General features: G+C 38.7%; 1 protein-coding gene across 2 annotated transcripts in view; it reads left to right on the forward strand.

The window, feature by feature from the left end:
* Positions 1-17,164, forward strand: part of CERS6 (ceramide synthase 6) — a 320,581-nt gene that overhangs the window by 83,404 nt on the left and 220,013 nt on the right. For both annotated transcript variants that reach the window (XM_024243197.3, XM_054549443.2), the window contains exon 2: positions 11,778-11,883. In XM_024243197.3, the coding sequence (XP_024098965.1) occupies positions 11,778-11,883 (106 nt within the window). The remainder of the gene's footprint in view (positions 1-11,777; positions 11,884-17,164) is intronic.

Genomic DNA, 17,164 nt, shown 5'->3' on the forward strand with positions numbered 1-17,164 from the left:
CAGGTGGGCCACCATACCACACTGCCCTTCCTTCCTCTCTGTGTATCATGCCAGCCTCCTAGTCAGTTCTGATGAGAGAATCTGGATAACTTGGTTGCCGGTGAAGGATTCACACACTTACTGTGGTTCTTTTTGATTGGAGCCTCAGATTGCCACTGTTTCTAGTCGGCCATCTTGGCCCCGCCCAACAATGTTTTGATACCAGTTTTCTTTTGTTTTTTTTTTTTTGTTTTTGGAATGTGGATGACCATCTTTTCATATGTCTATTGGTCATTTGTTACTTATTTCTGTATACTACCTTTATATATCTCGTGTGCATTTTTAATTAAACTTTGACATGAGAAGTTTATTGGTATTCTTATTTTTCCAAATCATTGGCTATATTTCACATTATAAAACTCAGCCTGATGGGCGTGAAATGGTCTTGGTACATTTTCCTGATGTGGCTGAATATCTTGTTGTATGTTTATTGATGTTCCATTTGTTCTTTTGAAAATTGCTTACTTAACGTCTTCTGCCCATTTTTCTATTGATCATCAAAAATCTTTAAAAATGTGAAAATCTAGGATGTAGAAGAGTCTGGAAATTTTCATCTTCAAAACTTTATCGTTAATTTCTTGAAGCTTTAGCTAGCGAAAGTGATCCTAAATTCAAGTGGCAGAGATAATGCAGATGGAAGAGTGGATAGTTATCCTATGATGACAGAGTATTTTAGTGGTCAACCTAAATAATTTAATTCTTCAGATTCACTTTTGCTTGTATCGTTGATGTCATAACAACATGGTGGGACTTTGATCAGAGTTCTGTACTGTCAGAAAGGGCCCAGTGGCTATTTTCTTAGAGAATATTCCCAGTAGCAAGAAATAAGAACAACAATATAGTATGAACACACGTAGAGATCTAATGTACATGAGGCCTGAGTTAATAACATTGTATTGTTTTGGAGATTTTTTAATAAAATAAATAAACCCATTTATTTTAAATAAGTAGGTTCTAGCTGCTTTTGTCACACACACAGTGAGATGACAGATATATTAATCTGCTTCACTATAGTAGCCATTTTACTATATATGTATCCTATAACATGTTGCACACCTCAAATATACACAACAAAATTTATAAAACGAAAAAAGAACAACAGTGTAAGTTTTTGTAACCATTAAATACCATGCCCTACCAGGATATGTAATTTTCTGAGGGAAATAGTCACAGTAGGAAAGTAAAGCAAATTATAAATACATGTAGTATGATGTAATTTTGTTTAATAAAAACATGGTAAGCAAAGTATAAAGAAAGATCTGGTAGCATGTGGGGGAGGGATAGCAGAAAAATGTTCAAATGTTAATAATGGTTATCTTTGATAGCATTCCTTGCGATTTTTAATATTATTACAAGTGCTTTTTGTTACTTCTACACTTGATGTAATATACACTGCTTTTAAAATTCACAAAAATTACAAAAATGAAGGTAGTAGAATTTTGATGGGCAATAAACATTTCTTGAGTTCTTGGAGAACATGGACTATTGTGTTATTTGTAAATGCCTTTGCTTTGCCCATAGTTCTCTTTCACCACAAGATTAATTATACTTTTATAAGCTGTGCCACCTTTTTTCCACATGGGCTTTATTATTACTCAACAACAAAGGAAACACAAAATAAATATAAATACATGTAGTATGATGCAATTTTGTTTAATAAAAACATGGTAAGCAAAGTATAAAGAAAGAGCAAAGTGTAAAGCAAAGTATAAAGAGCAGGGCTGATACATAATAGATGCTCACTGAGTCATTTTGTAGTGACTCCTTAAGCTATTTACCATTTTCCCTCTGCAGATAATTGTGCGTGAAAATCTTCACATCTGTGGCCTTTCTTCTTTGTCTGATTGTGTTAGATAAATACCTGAAAGTGGGATTTCTGAGCAGAGTATATGACCATATCACAAATATTTTAACAATGCCTGTTTAATTTACTTTTCTTATTTTAGGGAGAGTGGCTAATTTCCTCCGGTACAGCAAGTGTTGTTTTTCAGATTTTATTCTACCACATACTTTATTTTATAGTTTTTATAAAATAGCCTGCTTTAAAAAAATCAATGTATTATAGATTTTCATATTTTGCATATTTTATGTAAATATCCTTTTCTGTAGCTGTATAATATTTCAGGGGTTTCTTTGTACTCAGACATTAAACATTGGAGTCACCTTAGGGTTTATTTCTTGAATCTCCTCCCGTATTTATTTATACTCACTTCCCAGGTGATTTCCTTGTTCTTATGGCTTTATATGTCATCTATATGTTGATGAAAGTAAATTTCTATCCCTTGCCCAAGCCTAAACTTCATACTAGCATATCCAGCTGCCTACTGGACATCTCCATTTATAAGCCTAGCAGCCTAATAAGCATAACCTCAGACTTACCAGGCCTCACACTGAAGTCATGAACTTCAGCCCAACCCCCATGCCAGGACAAAACCTTGTTGTTACCTCTTATTCCTCTCTTGCCTCATCCCATCCATGTTCAGTCTGTCAGTGGATCCTGTGAGCCCAGTCGTGAGGATAGTTACAGGATCTGATCACTTCTCACTGCCTCTTTTGCTGCCATCACCTCTGGCCTGGATAATGGCAGCAGCCTCCCAGTTAGCCTTGCTGTGTCCATCCTTGTTCCCCTTCTGTCTGCTCTCAACAGAGGAGCTAGTGACTCTCTTAGGACAGAATAAATCATTTAGGTTTTCTTCACATGGTCCTGAAGAAGCTTCCTACCTCACTCAGTGTAAAACCCCCCCCAAAAAAGTCCCTAAAATGGCCTAGAAGGCACTGTGTGTGGCTGCCTGCTGTTCTCTGATCCCACTTCATTCCTCCTGTACTGACTAACTCTATACTAGCCTCTCTAGCCTTCTGGATATGCCTTCAGCATCTCAATCAGACTCCTTCTCAGAGCCTTCATCCTTGGCTGCCGTTCCTTCCAGAATGTCCTTCCCCCACTTATCTTTCTAGTTTCTTTCCTTACTTCCTTCAGGATTCTGTGTACTTTCTCACTGGGGTCTTCCCTGTCCAATCTGTTTTAAATGACAGCCCCACCTAGGTAGCCCTGTCCTTCTTAGCAGGCTTTATTTTTCTCTCTAGCACTTCTCACCATCTGGCATAGCATACATTGCTTGGTTTATTTTTAATCTCCCTCTGCTAGAATGTAAGCTCCATCAAAATGGGATTTTGTTCACTGCAGCATCCCCAACACCTAGAGCAGGGCTGATACATAATAGATGCTCACTGAGTCATTTTGTAGTGACTCATTAAGCTATTTGCCATTTTCCCTCTGCAGATAATTGTGCGTGAAAATCTTTACATCTGTGGCCTTTCTTCTTTGTCTGACAGATTGTCTTAGATAAATACCTAAAAGTGGGATTACTGAGCAGAGTGTATGACCATATCACAAATATTTTAACAATGCCTCTTTAATTTACTTTTCTTATTTTAGGGAGTGTGGAAAATATTGTTTTTATTAATAGATTATGTTATGATTGATCGGATCTAAATTTTGTCTAAGCTATTTAACTACCTTTAAGACCTTGGGCACCCTCATTAACTTCTTTGAGCTTTAGTTTATATTTCTGTTAAATGAAATAAATATTTAATTCAAAGGGTTATTGTTGATCTAAAAAAGAATTAAACATTGCAAAGCTTTTGGCATATAGTACCTGTCAATAAATAGCAGTCCCCTTTCTCCATCCTGGCCTTCATTCCACTAAATATTTGTTTTCTTGAAACAGTTTTGTCTTAGATAGGATTTAACAATATACAGTCATGCACATATGCCTGCTCACTGAGGCACATGCACATGTGTATGTCTAAACGTGCACTGCATATTAGCTTTCAAAATCAGTCTATATTGTTCTGATCAGTTTTAAATTGATAATACTTACTCTGATGCTAGCCATGGCACACCATTCCTGACGAATATTGGTATCCAAGGACGTGTTAGTAGTTCAGCAATGCATTGACTCAATTACCTCTCCCCACTTCTCCTTGATTGAATTTTTACTTATGCATAGGTTTTTTTCTGGCACAGTTTGGGGTGGGAATATGTTATTTCTCATAATTGGATTTAGCTATTTCATCTGTTATTAATTGGTTGTGATTAATTTCAAATACCTTGCAAGCTCTTTTGTATTTACCAATATATTTGTCATTTCTGATGCTCTATTCATTTGTAAAGATCTAAATTTCCATCTGGTTGTGTTGCCTTTCAACCTAAAGAAGAACTTCCTTTAGCATATTTGAAATGGGAATCTGGAGGCCACAAATACCCTTAGTTTCCTTTTCACTTTCATTCTTTGAAGGATATTTTGCTGAACATAGAATTTTTGGCTGACAGTTTACTTTTTTTTCCACTTCCAGTATAGTCATGAGCTGCATAACAACATTTTAGTTAATTATGGGGGGTGGAGGGGTGGAGGGGACTCCACATATATGATAGTGGTCCTATAAGATTATGATTACTGTACCTTTTCTATGTTTATTTATTTGTAAAGGAAATAGGTTTAATTGACTCACAGTTCTGCATTGCTGGGGAGGCCTCAGGAAACTTACAATCATGGCTGAAGGCAAAGAAGAAGCAGACACTTTCTTCACAGGACAGCAGGACAGATGGAGTCCTTTTCTATGTTTAGATACACAAGTACCATTCTGTTTTAATTGCCTATTCACTACAATAATGGTAATGTCCTGTACAGGTTTGTAGCCTTGGAGCAATAGGCAATACCATATATCTTAGGTGTGTAGTAGGCTATACCATCTAGGTTTGTGTAAGGACACTGTGATACACAAAGACAAAACCACCTAATCATGTGATTCTCAGAATGTATCCCTGTTGTTAAGTGATGCATAACTGTACTTTAAAGATGTTATTGCACTGTCGTTGAGCGTTCATAATTTCCGATGAGAAGAGCATTATATTTCAAATTATTTTTCCCTGTATATAGTGAGCCATTTTTGTCTGGTGAATTACAATATTTTCTTTTTATCTTTGGTTTTCATCTGTTTGACTGTATTTTGTGTAGGTTTTCTTCTTTTACAATTTACCTCTCTGTAGGGTTCTTGAGCTCCTTGAATCTGTGTGTCTTAGCCTGTTTTGTGTTGCTCCAAAGGAATATCTGATGGGGCTGGGCAGTTTATAAAGAACATGTTTATTTAGCGCATGATTCTGATGACTGAAAAGTTCAAGATTAGACATCTGTATCTGGTGAGGGCCTCAGGCTGCTTCCACTCATGATGGAAAGTGAAGGGGAGCTGGCATGTGCAGAGATCACATGGCAAGAGAGGAAGCAAGAGAGGCAGGGAGAGGTGCTAGGTTCTTTGAATAAACCAGCTCTTGTGGAAACTCATAGAGCTAGAGCTCATCCACCCCTGAGGGACAGCGTCAATCCATTTATGAGGGATCTGCCCCCATGACCCAAACACCTTCCAGAAGGCCCTACCTTTCACATTGGGGATCAAATTTCAACATAAGGTTTGGTGGGGACAGAACGCCCAAACTATAACAGTATGTTTATGTCTTTTACCAGATTTTGGAAGTTACAGACTTATTTCTTCTAATATTGTTCCCCCTAGTTTGTCTCCTTTTTCCCTGTGACTCTAATTACCCACATGTTAGACTTTGAACAGTTGTTCTACAGGTCTTCAAAGTCTGTTTATTTCTCCATTTTTTCTTTCTTTCTTTTTTTTTTTCATATTGCATGGTTCAGGTTCACTGAATTTTTCCTTTGCATGTCTTTTCTCCTTAGAGTGGATCATATTTTACTTGTTCTTCTTCAACCTATTAGATTATGTATCCTGGGCATGGTGAGAGTTATTTTGTGGAGATGGTGGATTTTTTTACATTGTTTTCAAAAATGTTGATGTTTTGTTAATAGGCAGTTTACTTAGACTCAAATTGTAGCCTGTCATGCTTGCAGTGGACAGTGGCTTTAGTCTCAGATAAATTCTTTAAACCTTAGCTCCTAACTGCATTCAGTTTACCTTGTACATTCATGGTTCAGAAGTCAGCTAGAATCATGCTTAGTTTATATACAGAATTAGGGTTTGCTTCTTTGGCATTGTCTCTTCTATAGTTCTCTAGTCATTCTCTGATTTCCCCAGGCTTTTTTCCCTGGTTCCTGCAGCTGGAAAGAAGATGTGTTTTTCTATCAAAATTTTGCTTGCTGCTGTGACTGTGTCTGATCTCAGGGTAGAGCTGCAGAATAAATATATAAATGAACAGAGAGGTCACTCTACTGGTTGCTTGCTCCAACTTGGACACTTCCCCAAAGTCAGTTTCCTTTTTTTCAGTCTCCAGAGCCCTCAGGTAGTGTTTGTTTGTTTGTTTTTGTTTGGGTGGGGAGAATGTGGTGTTCATACGTTGTGAAATCCATTAGCTCATTCCTACACAACAAAAAGAGAATGTCCCTTTCAATTATTTTTAATTGAAATCCTTATTGAGACAGTTGTGGATTCAAATACAGTTCTAAGAAATAATACAATGAGATCTCATGTACTCTTTACCCAGTTACCTATAATGGTAACATTTTATAAATCTCTAGTATGATATCAGAACCAGGCTTTTGACATTGATACAATCTTCCAATCTTAATCAGATTTCCGCAGTTTTATTAATACTTGTACTCATTTATATATGTGTGAGATTTAATTCTATACAATTTTATCACATGTGTAGGTTTGTGTAGCCACCATCACAGCATCCCAGCTATTTTTGGAAAGCATAGGAAGTGCTACAGTTTGAAAGAACTAAAAGTCTCTGGCCATGCTACCCACTTGAGATAATTAAATATTTTAAAGTAATTAGAAAAATGACATTTTTTTTTTTAATAACCACCTTTCCAGATTGTAAACTTCATTGAGTACAAGGTTCATTTCATGGTTTTCTTTTTTTTGGGGGGTGTTTTTTTTTTGGAGATGGAGTCGTGCTGTTGCCAAGGCTGGAGTGCAGTGGCACAATATTGGCCCACTGCAGCCTCTGCCTCCCAGGTTCAAGCGATTCTCCTGCCTCAGTCTCCAGAGTAGCTGGGATTACAGGCATGCACCACCACACCTGGCTAATTTTTGTATTGTTAGTAGAGACGGGGTTTCACCATGTTGGCCAGGCTGGTCTTGAACTCCTGGCTTCATGTGATCTGCCTGCCTCAGCCTCCCAACACGCTGGGATTACAGGCGTGAGCCACTGCATCTGGCCCATTTTACGTTTTGACTATATCTCTCACCACACCACTGCCCAGTGCTTTCTTCAGTACTTTGTGTAGAGATGTTTACCTCATGTTTAAAATACAAATACATGTTGCCAAATAGAATTGAAAAGTAGCAGTGTCTTAGGTATTCTCTCTGCTTTTTAACTGAGACTAGTATTTTTCAAAGTTTACATCCTTATTATGTTTACTTTCAAATGTAGTACATGAAAGTACTTTATAGATGTTTGATCTTTTGAAGGTGGTGTTGCCGCCTTTGATTAAAAAAGTAATTAGGTGAGCATTTCCTTATAGAGGTAACCATCAAAGCTTGAAAGCACATATTTCCTTTCAACTATTACATTTGTTGATGTGTTACCCCATCCCCCATCAATCTGCTTCTCTCTCTGACTCTATCTCTTTCTCTCAAAATGTTATGAAAGACAGCTTTTGTGAACTTATTTATGTTAGAACCAGCGTTAAAAAAAAAAAAAATCCAACTTTTTACATGGTCTAATGGACCATGATAGTCAGTGATAAAATTATAGTAGTTGTGTCATGGATCTTATTTGGTATCTAAATATGCTCTCTGAAAAAAATGTGATTCACACATTTTTTTGGAGAATAAACACAAAATTTCTATCTTTTCATATAATGAGTAATACCTATTTGATAAGAATTACATGCTTTTGTTTTTTCTTCTTTCATTTGGGGTTCACTTTTTCTGCCTATCTTATGCAATTTTTAAAAAATCTTGGAAATTAAGTGTTTGGCTCTCAGTACGGATTACGTTGAAAAAGAGCATACCTAGTGAGGGGTTGGTAGAGCCTACGCAAGTGCTCTTTCAGGCAACTTTGACATCCTAGGGACAATAAGTATTAAAGAAGTGGCTTCTTGAGTTGGAGTGGTCAGTCTCCTACCTTCTGGGTCCCAAATGACCCTGAGTAGATGTGGATATTCAAGGAAATTAAAATGCACAGCCCCTTTGGAAAAGATAGTAAGGACACCTACCATTGTATTTTACTTGATTGTTTTATTCATTCATTCATCCATCAGATACTCATTGAGTACCACAGTGTGCCAGGCATATAAATGAAAAGATGCTATGACGTCGTTCAAAGAAAGATGATTTATCCACATGCCTACCATGGGTCATTTAAACTTTAACAGACTTCAACATTTAAATTGAGTTAAATTCTATTAAGTTTGTCTTTTATTCTTCTCTCTCTCTCACTGTCTGTCTCTGCATCCTCAGATTTTGGGGCTTAGCCTGTCCAATGAATCAGAGTGGGGAGCTGATTATAACAATGACCCTTCTGGGAAAGAAATATACTGTCTTCTGCTTCCATTTCCCTGGAAGTAGAGGCCACTGACGTCTCTGGTCCTCTCTGCAAAGTGGGGATAATGGTAATCCCGCTTCATCTGGTTGAGGGAGGATTAAATGAGATTGTACACAGGGCTCTGGAGATGTGGACTTCACTAAGGCCTGGTCCTGCTCTCTTGGGGGCCCCACACACAGGAGAGGGATGCACATGTTACACCAACTCTTCTGTGGGAAGTGTGGCCACAGCATCCTGGAGGGACATTGGGTTGGATGGGGGAGCTGGAAAGGTTTGGGCCCTTAGAGAAGGCCAGGTGTGGATGAGCTTAGACCCCGATCACACTGCTGGTGTGGACTCACTGTGGACCGGCACCAGGCCTGGGGTTTGAGGATGAGAGTCACCACAATTTAATGTCCGCATGGGACCCTCTGCTTTTCCTTTTAACTGTGGCGAAATACCAGACGGGGGACACTTTTGTCAGTGCACATGGTGCTGGGAGCTCTTGGACGGAGGATAAACTGGGGCAAGTGGTTACTTGACCAGATGTCTTTGGTTTTTTTCAGTGCCTATCCTGACATCTGGTCTCTTTTTTCTGCTTCTGCTTGGTATAATACTTTCACAACTTGAATACACATGGCTTGTTTCAGTGTAGATGAGGCTGAGGCTGAGGCTGAGGCTGGTGAACCGCTGGGCCCAGGAAAGGCATGGTTTGTAAATGCTATGTTATGAAACCTTACCCATGGCTCCTGTCAAACATTTTAGGCAAAGAGACTCTATGATATGATTTTTTAATACATACATGTATTTGTAGAAACATGTACATGTACATATATAATTATAATAATTTTTTCACATATGAGGAGATTAAGGCAGAGAGAGATTAATTCCTGTAGCTAAGTCTCCATAGCCAGATAGTAGCAGAGATAATTCCCACCCTATCCTTTGGACATTGCTTTAAAAATATGTTAACAGAGCATCATATTTATTTGATAATTTTGATTATTGAAATTTGATAAGTTGTCGATTAAGTGGTATGCTGTTGCATTCATTCTTGGAATTTAAAGAAAATAGAGTTTTAAAAGTGGTTTGAAGCTTAAAAAGAGAAGGAGAGATGTATACATTATGTTGTATAACAAATACTAAACCTTTTTTTTGGTTTTTTTTTTTTGGCTGATAACAGAGGTGAGGAAGTTGAAGAGATGGTGTTGAGTAAATTTCTTGACTCCCCTACTGCCTGCCCATGCATTGTTACAGGGCACACAAAGAATGTCTGTTAACTTGTCCACAGCACTCAACACCGTGCTAGCAACAACAAAACATATTTACTGAAGACAACCAGTTGATTAAATGTCTTGACCCCCTCCTGTGTATGCACAGGCATTGTCACAGGGCATACAAAGAGGAAATGATCAGCTTCTGCATTGAGACTCTGTGCTATTTAGATGAAGAAAGAAGACTGTACTGGAACAGCAGGCTGTTACAAGGATGATGATGACAAAGTCCGAAGGGAATGTGAACACAATGTGTCAGAGGTGTGGGAAGGGGAGGATGAGGGAGGGCGGGGAGGAGTCCAGCTGGAAAGACTAGAAGGAAACCATTGGAACAGTTGTGTCCTTCACACCAAATGCATTTTGTGGTCTTACTGTTCGCTTTTGCTGGACCGTATGTCTTTTCACCCCGCTCTGTTGTACCTTATGATGAGGGGCAAATAACCACAAAGCAGGAAACCTTGTCAAGGAAACAAGTTCTAGACTCTGTCTTGTGGTCATTGCCCACTGAATTCCTTCCTTCATCACTATAGCCATAGCCCCATGATTGTCATTTATAGAGAAGGGCCAGAGTCGTTAGGAAAAAGTTATACTTATTGCCAAGAAGGTAGGGATGTAGGTAATGCGCTCAGAAAATTTTACATTAAACAGGATTGAGAATGTAGAAATTCGGGGAAAACTCCAGTTTCTAGAGGATTTGTATATCGGGAAAGGGTGATTCTTCTTTCTTCCCAACTTTGTCCCAGAGAGCCCAGTGTACCAGGTATTACGGTGCATTTTCTGTGTCTATCTTTCCTGGTTTAGGCTTGCACGTGTACAGTGTTCCATTTTCCTGTTTAAATAAATTTCTTCACTTTTACTTGAAATAGGACCCAGTAGGATATTATGTGGTACTTTATATGTAAGTTTCATTGGTCCTACTTTAAAACAAAAACCTTTGTCTACTGTTCTTTAATCTCATCAACTATTATTAAGGAAGCTTCATCTAAGATTTAATTATGGTCTGTTTTGCATATTTATCAATTGTTACCTTTGACCAACAGTGAATTAATTTGGGTAATACTTTCACATGATATGAAATTATTCTGTATTAGTAGAAAATATTAAATGTTACTACTGAAAATGAATATTTACAGAGTTTTATTTCTTGAGCATTTAGTCTAAAACAACTTTTAATTTTTTTTTTTACACAGTTTTATTAGCAATGTCCCCACACCTTTGGGGCCCCATGCACTTCACCTGCTCCCCTTCAGCACCTCATTCACACAGCAAATGCGACCAGAAAGAAGGCTCAGTCCTCCCATTCGTCTTGACGTAGGCATTGGCTTAGGATAAAAACAGTTTTGTGGATGTTCATAAACACTTGCGACTTTTCATTTTGTCTGGGACATCATGCCCTTTGACATCTTTCATTACTCTTTATGAGAAAAAAGCAAATAACCACAAAGCAGAGAATTTTAAGAAGCCATAAGGGATTGGGGCTGAATTTAGCACACTTTGATTATAGAGACAAAAATTGCCAAGTTTATGACTACGGGTGGTCAAAGCACTCTCTCTGCATGCATAATTAGATGCTTAGTAAACGTTTTCTCACAGTAAAAATATAACATGACTATTGCTCTGTGTAAGAAGAGTATAAGTTATATCATTTTGAAATCATTGTTTTATTTCTATCTTATACACTTATATTTTCATCTCATAGTCTTTCTGGCTTTGTCTCATTAGAACTTGAGAATTGGAGGGTTTAAATGTTTTAAAAGGATTTCTTTTTTAATGTTACTGCTGGGGGCTAACAGAGAGAAAAACGGTTAAGTCTGCCTTACAGTTACTGACAGGAGTGTTGACAATGTACACCCATGAAATCCTACCAACACTTTATTGGGATAATTGAATAATGTGTAACTGGTGGCATTAAGAATCACATAGAAAGAATAAATTCTGACCTTCTACTTTTTTCTTTTTGTAATTTTTAGATTTGTAGCCAAACCGTGTGCCATAGCCCTCAACATTCAGGCCAATGGACCACAAATTGCTCCGCCCAATGCCATTCTGGAAAAGGTCTTCACTGCAATTACAAAGGTATGATTGTCCTTTCCTGGGATATAGATTGTCCCTGGTCACCATTCTCAGCCTGCTGTCATTCAATTTGTCCCCTTCTGGGTTTGGAGAATCAACTTTTGCCTAGCCTTATGCTGGAGAACATGTTGTCAGAAGGAATGCAAGCGTAGTAGAAGCGGAGTGAAGATGGGCTTGTCTTAGACCTGGTAGTTTACGCTCAAGTTGATGTTTAGTAGCTTACCTAAGAATAGTCTTGATTAAATAATGATTAGTCTAATTCTGTGCCTCTTCTAATCACATGTGAAGCAAGATGTGACTAGAAGCAAGATGAGGGCTGGGAGGGACTTTGTGGAGGTGACTGGGTAGAGCTGAAGAATGTGATTTATGTGTGTGCGAAAAAAGGGACCTCTTGGCTTGTAGCATTGTCCATAGATTCTAGGAGCTGTGATAAGTAGACAAATGTAAACAAAAACAAAAAGAAGGCATAATTGCAGGATAAAAGATTGTACCATGAAGGTATGAAAAAGGAGGGTCAGGAGAGTCTTAAGTGAAGAGATAGGTTCACTGTGGAGAATAAAAGGGAGGAGATACTCAATCTGGTGGGAGCTGAAGCCCAAACTAGGAGTGGGAAGAAGGGAGCGGGAGAGAAGCGGGGAGAAGAGACCACATCCCCTGCCTCCGCCCCCATCCCAAGTTCATATCTCCTTCAGAACAAAGAGGGAGGAGAAAGCCAGAAGTCAGAAACCCTCAACTGAAGGCCATAGGAAAATAAAGCAAATTACCAAGTTTTTATATATCTTACCTTATTCTTGTTTGGACAAGAAAGAAGAAAAGATCAGGAGAAATACAACATTCTATGAGAAGTATTGTGTGTTCACATATTAAATGGCTTATTTTCTCCCTTTCATTTTTCTGGGAGAATTACCGAGGCTTCCAAGATGTGATTTGACAGAATTAAGCAAATTCTATTTCTTTTCTTGGTATTTGAGTTTCTAGCCATTTGTACTAGCTATCTCGTCTTACAACTATTAATTCAGTTATCCAGACACTTTTATCTATTTTATGGTCTTCATTTCTTGCAAAATTCTCTAGAGTTTTTCCCTCTGTCCTTTTAAAAATTTTTTTTCCCTCAAAAAATTAAGAAAGTACCAGGTGTATTTCATCTCTCTGCTAGGAAGAAGAGAAGAATGAATAGAATTTTAGGAAAAACTCTTTTGATGGTTTTTATGAGGTAATTTCAGATTGCCAAGTTCCTGTCTGAAGGGACACATATCTTATGGTATTTAAAAGAAGAAAATATAAAGAAAAAGCTTGCATTTTCATTTAGTGTATCAATGAAACAACTTTTTCCCTCTTTAAAAAAGCAGATGTGTAGGGACTTCTCAGGTTCATTTGTAAGTGTGATTATAACATATTTGGAGTCTCTTTGTGAACTACTCTAAGTACATTAAACATACGGTATTCTAAATGAATAATAAAATGAGGTGGTTTTTTTTGTTTGTTTGTTTTGTTTTTTGTTTTCTCCACATTTGATGCCTCTCCTTAAAAATCCTGCAGTGGATGTTTCACTTCCCTTGCCTTATGTTTTTTACAGTTACTGGAGAAATTTCCTCCATAAAGGTAATAAAAAGATTTTGCAGCCAGGTTGACTCTTCTAAAGAATACTTGCTTTGGCCAGGCGCGGTGGCTCACGCCTGTAATCCCAGCACTTTGGGAGGCTGAGGCGGGCAGATCATGAGGTCAAGAGATTGAGACCACCCGGGCCAACACGGTGAGACCCCATCTCTACTAAAAATACAAAAATTAGCCGGGCATGGTGGCGGGTACCTGTAGTCCCAGCTACTCGGGAGGCTGAGGCAGGAGAATGGCTTGAACCCAGGAGGCGGAGGTTGCAGTAAGCAGAGATCACGCCACTGCACTCCAGCCTGGCAATGGAGCAAGACTCTGTCTCAAAACAAACAAACAAACAAACAAAAACAAATACTTGCTTCTAGCTAATTTGAATGATCATATTCTTTTAGTTTCCAAGGTGATTCCTTTGGAGGTTTTTACATGATTAAAACAGAAGCGTCATGTAAAATATAAATGCAGCAAAAGTTGGAACTGTTTTCCCTTGTATTCTTTTAGTTCTCCGGTCTTAATTGTGATATGAAATGTAACCAGTCAGTTGACTGGAATAGGAGGGGCAGGACTTGGGAGAGCTTGAACAAAGTGTGCGTTCGTGTATGTGTATGAATGATCTCCAGTATCCTGGCCTTACTATGGTTTGAGCTGCCTTTTTGTAGAAGGGCATGATTATAATCCTTCAAGTGCGAGAGATGTACCCTTAAAATCTCTGTATATGACTGGCTACATAGTTTGTGGGGCCCAATACAGAATGAAAATGTGGGACCCCATTTTCAAAAAGCACGAAAAAAAGTGCCATTAAGCGTACACAAATGTAAAGCTTTTTCCTTCCTCCCTCAGTCTCTCTCTACTTGTCAAGGTGTTTTTTTTGTTTGTTGTTTTTGGTTTTGAGACAAGGTCTCACTCTGTTGCCAAGGCTGGAGTCTAGTGGCATAACTGTAGCACACTGCAGCCTCAAACTCCTGGGCTCAAATGATCCTCTTGCTTCAGCCTCTCAAGTAGCTGGAACTATAGGTGTGGGCCACCACACCTGGCTAATGTAAAAAATGTTTTTGTAGAGATAGGGCCTCACTATATTGCCCAGGCTGGTCTTGAACTCCTGGCTTCAAGCAATCCTCCTGCCTCAGCCTCCCAAAGTATTGGGATTATAGCTGTGAGCCACCATGCCTGGTCAAGGTGTTATTTGTCGTGTAATGTCATGTTCCTTAATGGCATGGGGAGACTCTTGGGGAAAGTGCAGACCCTCACAGGTAGCTGGGGGCCCCACCCTGTGACTTCGTGTGCACATGACCCACCAGCTGCCAGGTTTCCCTTTTCTCCAGCCACTGGCTGACACACTGTACCTTGGTCAGGGGAGCAGAGAAATACAGTCAGGCCTCTCTCCAGGCCCACTGCCTCAACTCATGGGTGATGAGTGACCTTCAAGTGCATTGCAACCTCTTTGCCCAGATCCAGGGGTACACAAAAGGCTCAGCCCTACCGAGTCGCCCACTACATGCACTGGGGTAGCTGCCTTCATCCTCTCTGAAACTCAACCCCCCACTCTCTGTGTTTGCACTCGGCCCTCTACTGGGGGCTGAAGGCAACAGCAGTCACTAGGAAGTGGGGAGACAGGGAGACTGGTGGGTGCTACAAGCCAGGGGATGAGGAACTGGGCAACCACACACACATCTGGCGGAAGTGGTGGGACTGTGTATGAGCCAAGAATCCAAGCTCCTGGCACATGCTCCTTTGCCCCATTGGACTTCATTATAATAAGCACAAATTCCGTGATAAAACTGTTAAGAATTTCAAGATAGTGACTGCAGGGTTTCCAACCCCAAATGTGGACCCTTCTGAATGGGGGTCCCTGTGTGACAGCACAGGTCACATGGCCCTGACTATCTGGTTCTCCTTTGTGAAACTATTAATAGCTGAAAAATTTGAACCCTTATATATTCTTCAGCAGTCTTTCCTTTTGAAGTAACACCTGTCTGCCTGTTGCCTGTCTCTCTCTCCTCCCCCATCCCGTCTAAAATTTTATAAACACTTTATAGAAACTACTCCTATTGTAAAATAATTAGAAGTCTTGGTGTTTGAGCCAGTTACACCTGGATATTTGTGTTGGAACCTCAGCTCTGCTGCGTCCCGTCATTGTGGCCTTGGGTGAGTTTCTTAACCTCCCTAGGCTGCAGATAGCTCATTTGTAAAAATCTTTGAATAACCGTCTCACAGGCGTTCATGAGGGTTAAATAATCATGCAGCTCATTTGTAAAAATCTTTGAATAACCATCTCACAGGCGTTCATGAGGGTTAAATAATCATGTAAATCATTCAGTAAATGATATAGCATCTTTTGTCTCATTGGTTCCCATATTTTGATTTGCATTTAAGATCACCTGAGAGTTAAAATGTAGAGTGTTGTGTCATGTTTCTGTAGATTCTCATCAATTGTATTGGAATGGGACCAAAACTTGTACAATTATGGATTGTCAAACCCATTCAAATGAACAGAATGATTATTTCTCTTTAGTGAATATTTTTGAGCTCATGTTTCTTAACTGGTTATGTTATTTCTTAACTGGTTATATTCAGAATTATCTGGGTAAATATGCTTGTAACTTTTGGGGATTCTCCTACCATATTATTTGTACATACCTATGATACTAACTACCTCACTTTTCTAATCAAATCAGTGCTTAAGCCATGGGGGTGAGAATATATGTCAGGTATAAAGCCAGGTTTTATGATCCAGGGAAATAATAAAATTTACTTTTGATATGTTAGAGTAAATTTTAAAGTGATAGGCAGATTTCCTATAATTTGTTTTTCCTAATTCTCCTTAATAATCTATTTCCTTTCATTTTTATTTTATACTTTGCTTCTTCGCCTCCCAGTACTGGTTAAGATTAATGTTATTAATATTAACCTAGGTGTTTGTAATATATAAATGCTTATGTGAGTCTCCATTATTCATTTCTTTGCCTGAAAATCTTTCAAAAAAACTTATGGAGAATAATAAGGAAAGAACAATAAGAAACCCCCACCCTACATACAGAGTATACACACACACACACACAATACACACACAAACACAAAGAAAGAAAAAATGAAAGAAAATCTCACAAATGTCTTATTTGGCAAATTAGGAGATGCATATCTCTAGATTTCAAAACATATATAAAGGCTAACTAGATTGGGCAGAAACCAAGTATGAGGAAGTGAAAAGCGTGAAGTGTGTCTGGAGGGCCCTGTGGGGGTGGGTGTCAGGAAAGCCAGCACAAAAGCACTTCTCAAGAGTTGAGGAGACAAAACAACCACCCACTGTTTGCAACAATAGGTGCAGGAACAGGTGAGCCAGGCTGGCAAGAGTGGAGGAGGGACACATAAAGCCACGTGGAGGGTATGTTTTCAGGAGTCCATGTCCCTTCATGGCAGCCAGACTGGAAGAGCATCCTTCCTGCTCCCCATACTGGAAGTAGCAGGTCAAGAAAATTCAACTAATTCAAAGATGATTAATAAAGAAGCAACTCACACAATATCAAAGACAATAAAAAGAAAGTATAGCAACTCCTGTTAACAATTTTCACTAGAATAATGAGGCTAAAGAGGCAAATGAAAATTGATTAAATATTTTACCATAAATTTAAAAAAATGAAGCAGTAACTCTGTGAAGGAAGATCACAAAGAAGAAATA

Source organism: Pongo abelii, chromosome 11 (genome assembly GCF_028885655.2).
Source record: "Pongo abelii isolate AG06213 chromosome 11, NHGRI_mPonAbe1-v2.0_pri, whole genome shotgun sequence".
In the NCBI taxonomy this organism is placed as follows: Eukaryota; Metazoa; Chordata; class Mammalia; order Primates; family Hominidae; genus Pongo; species Pongo abelii.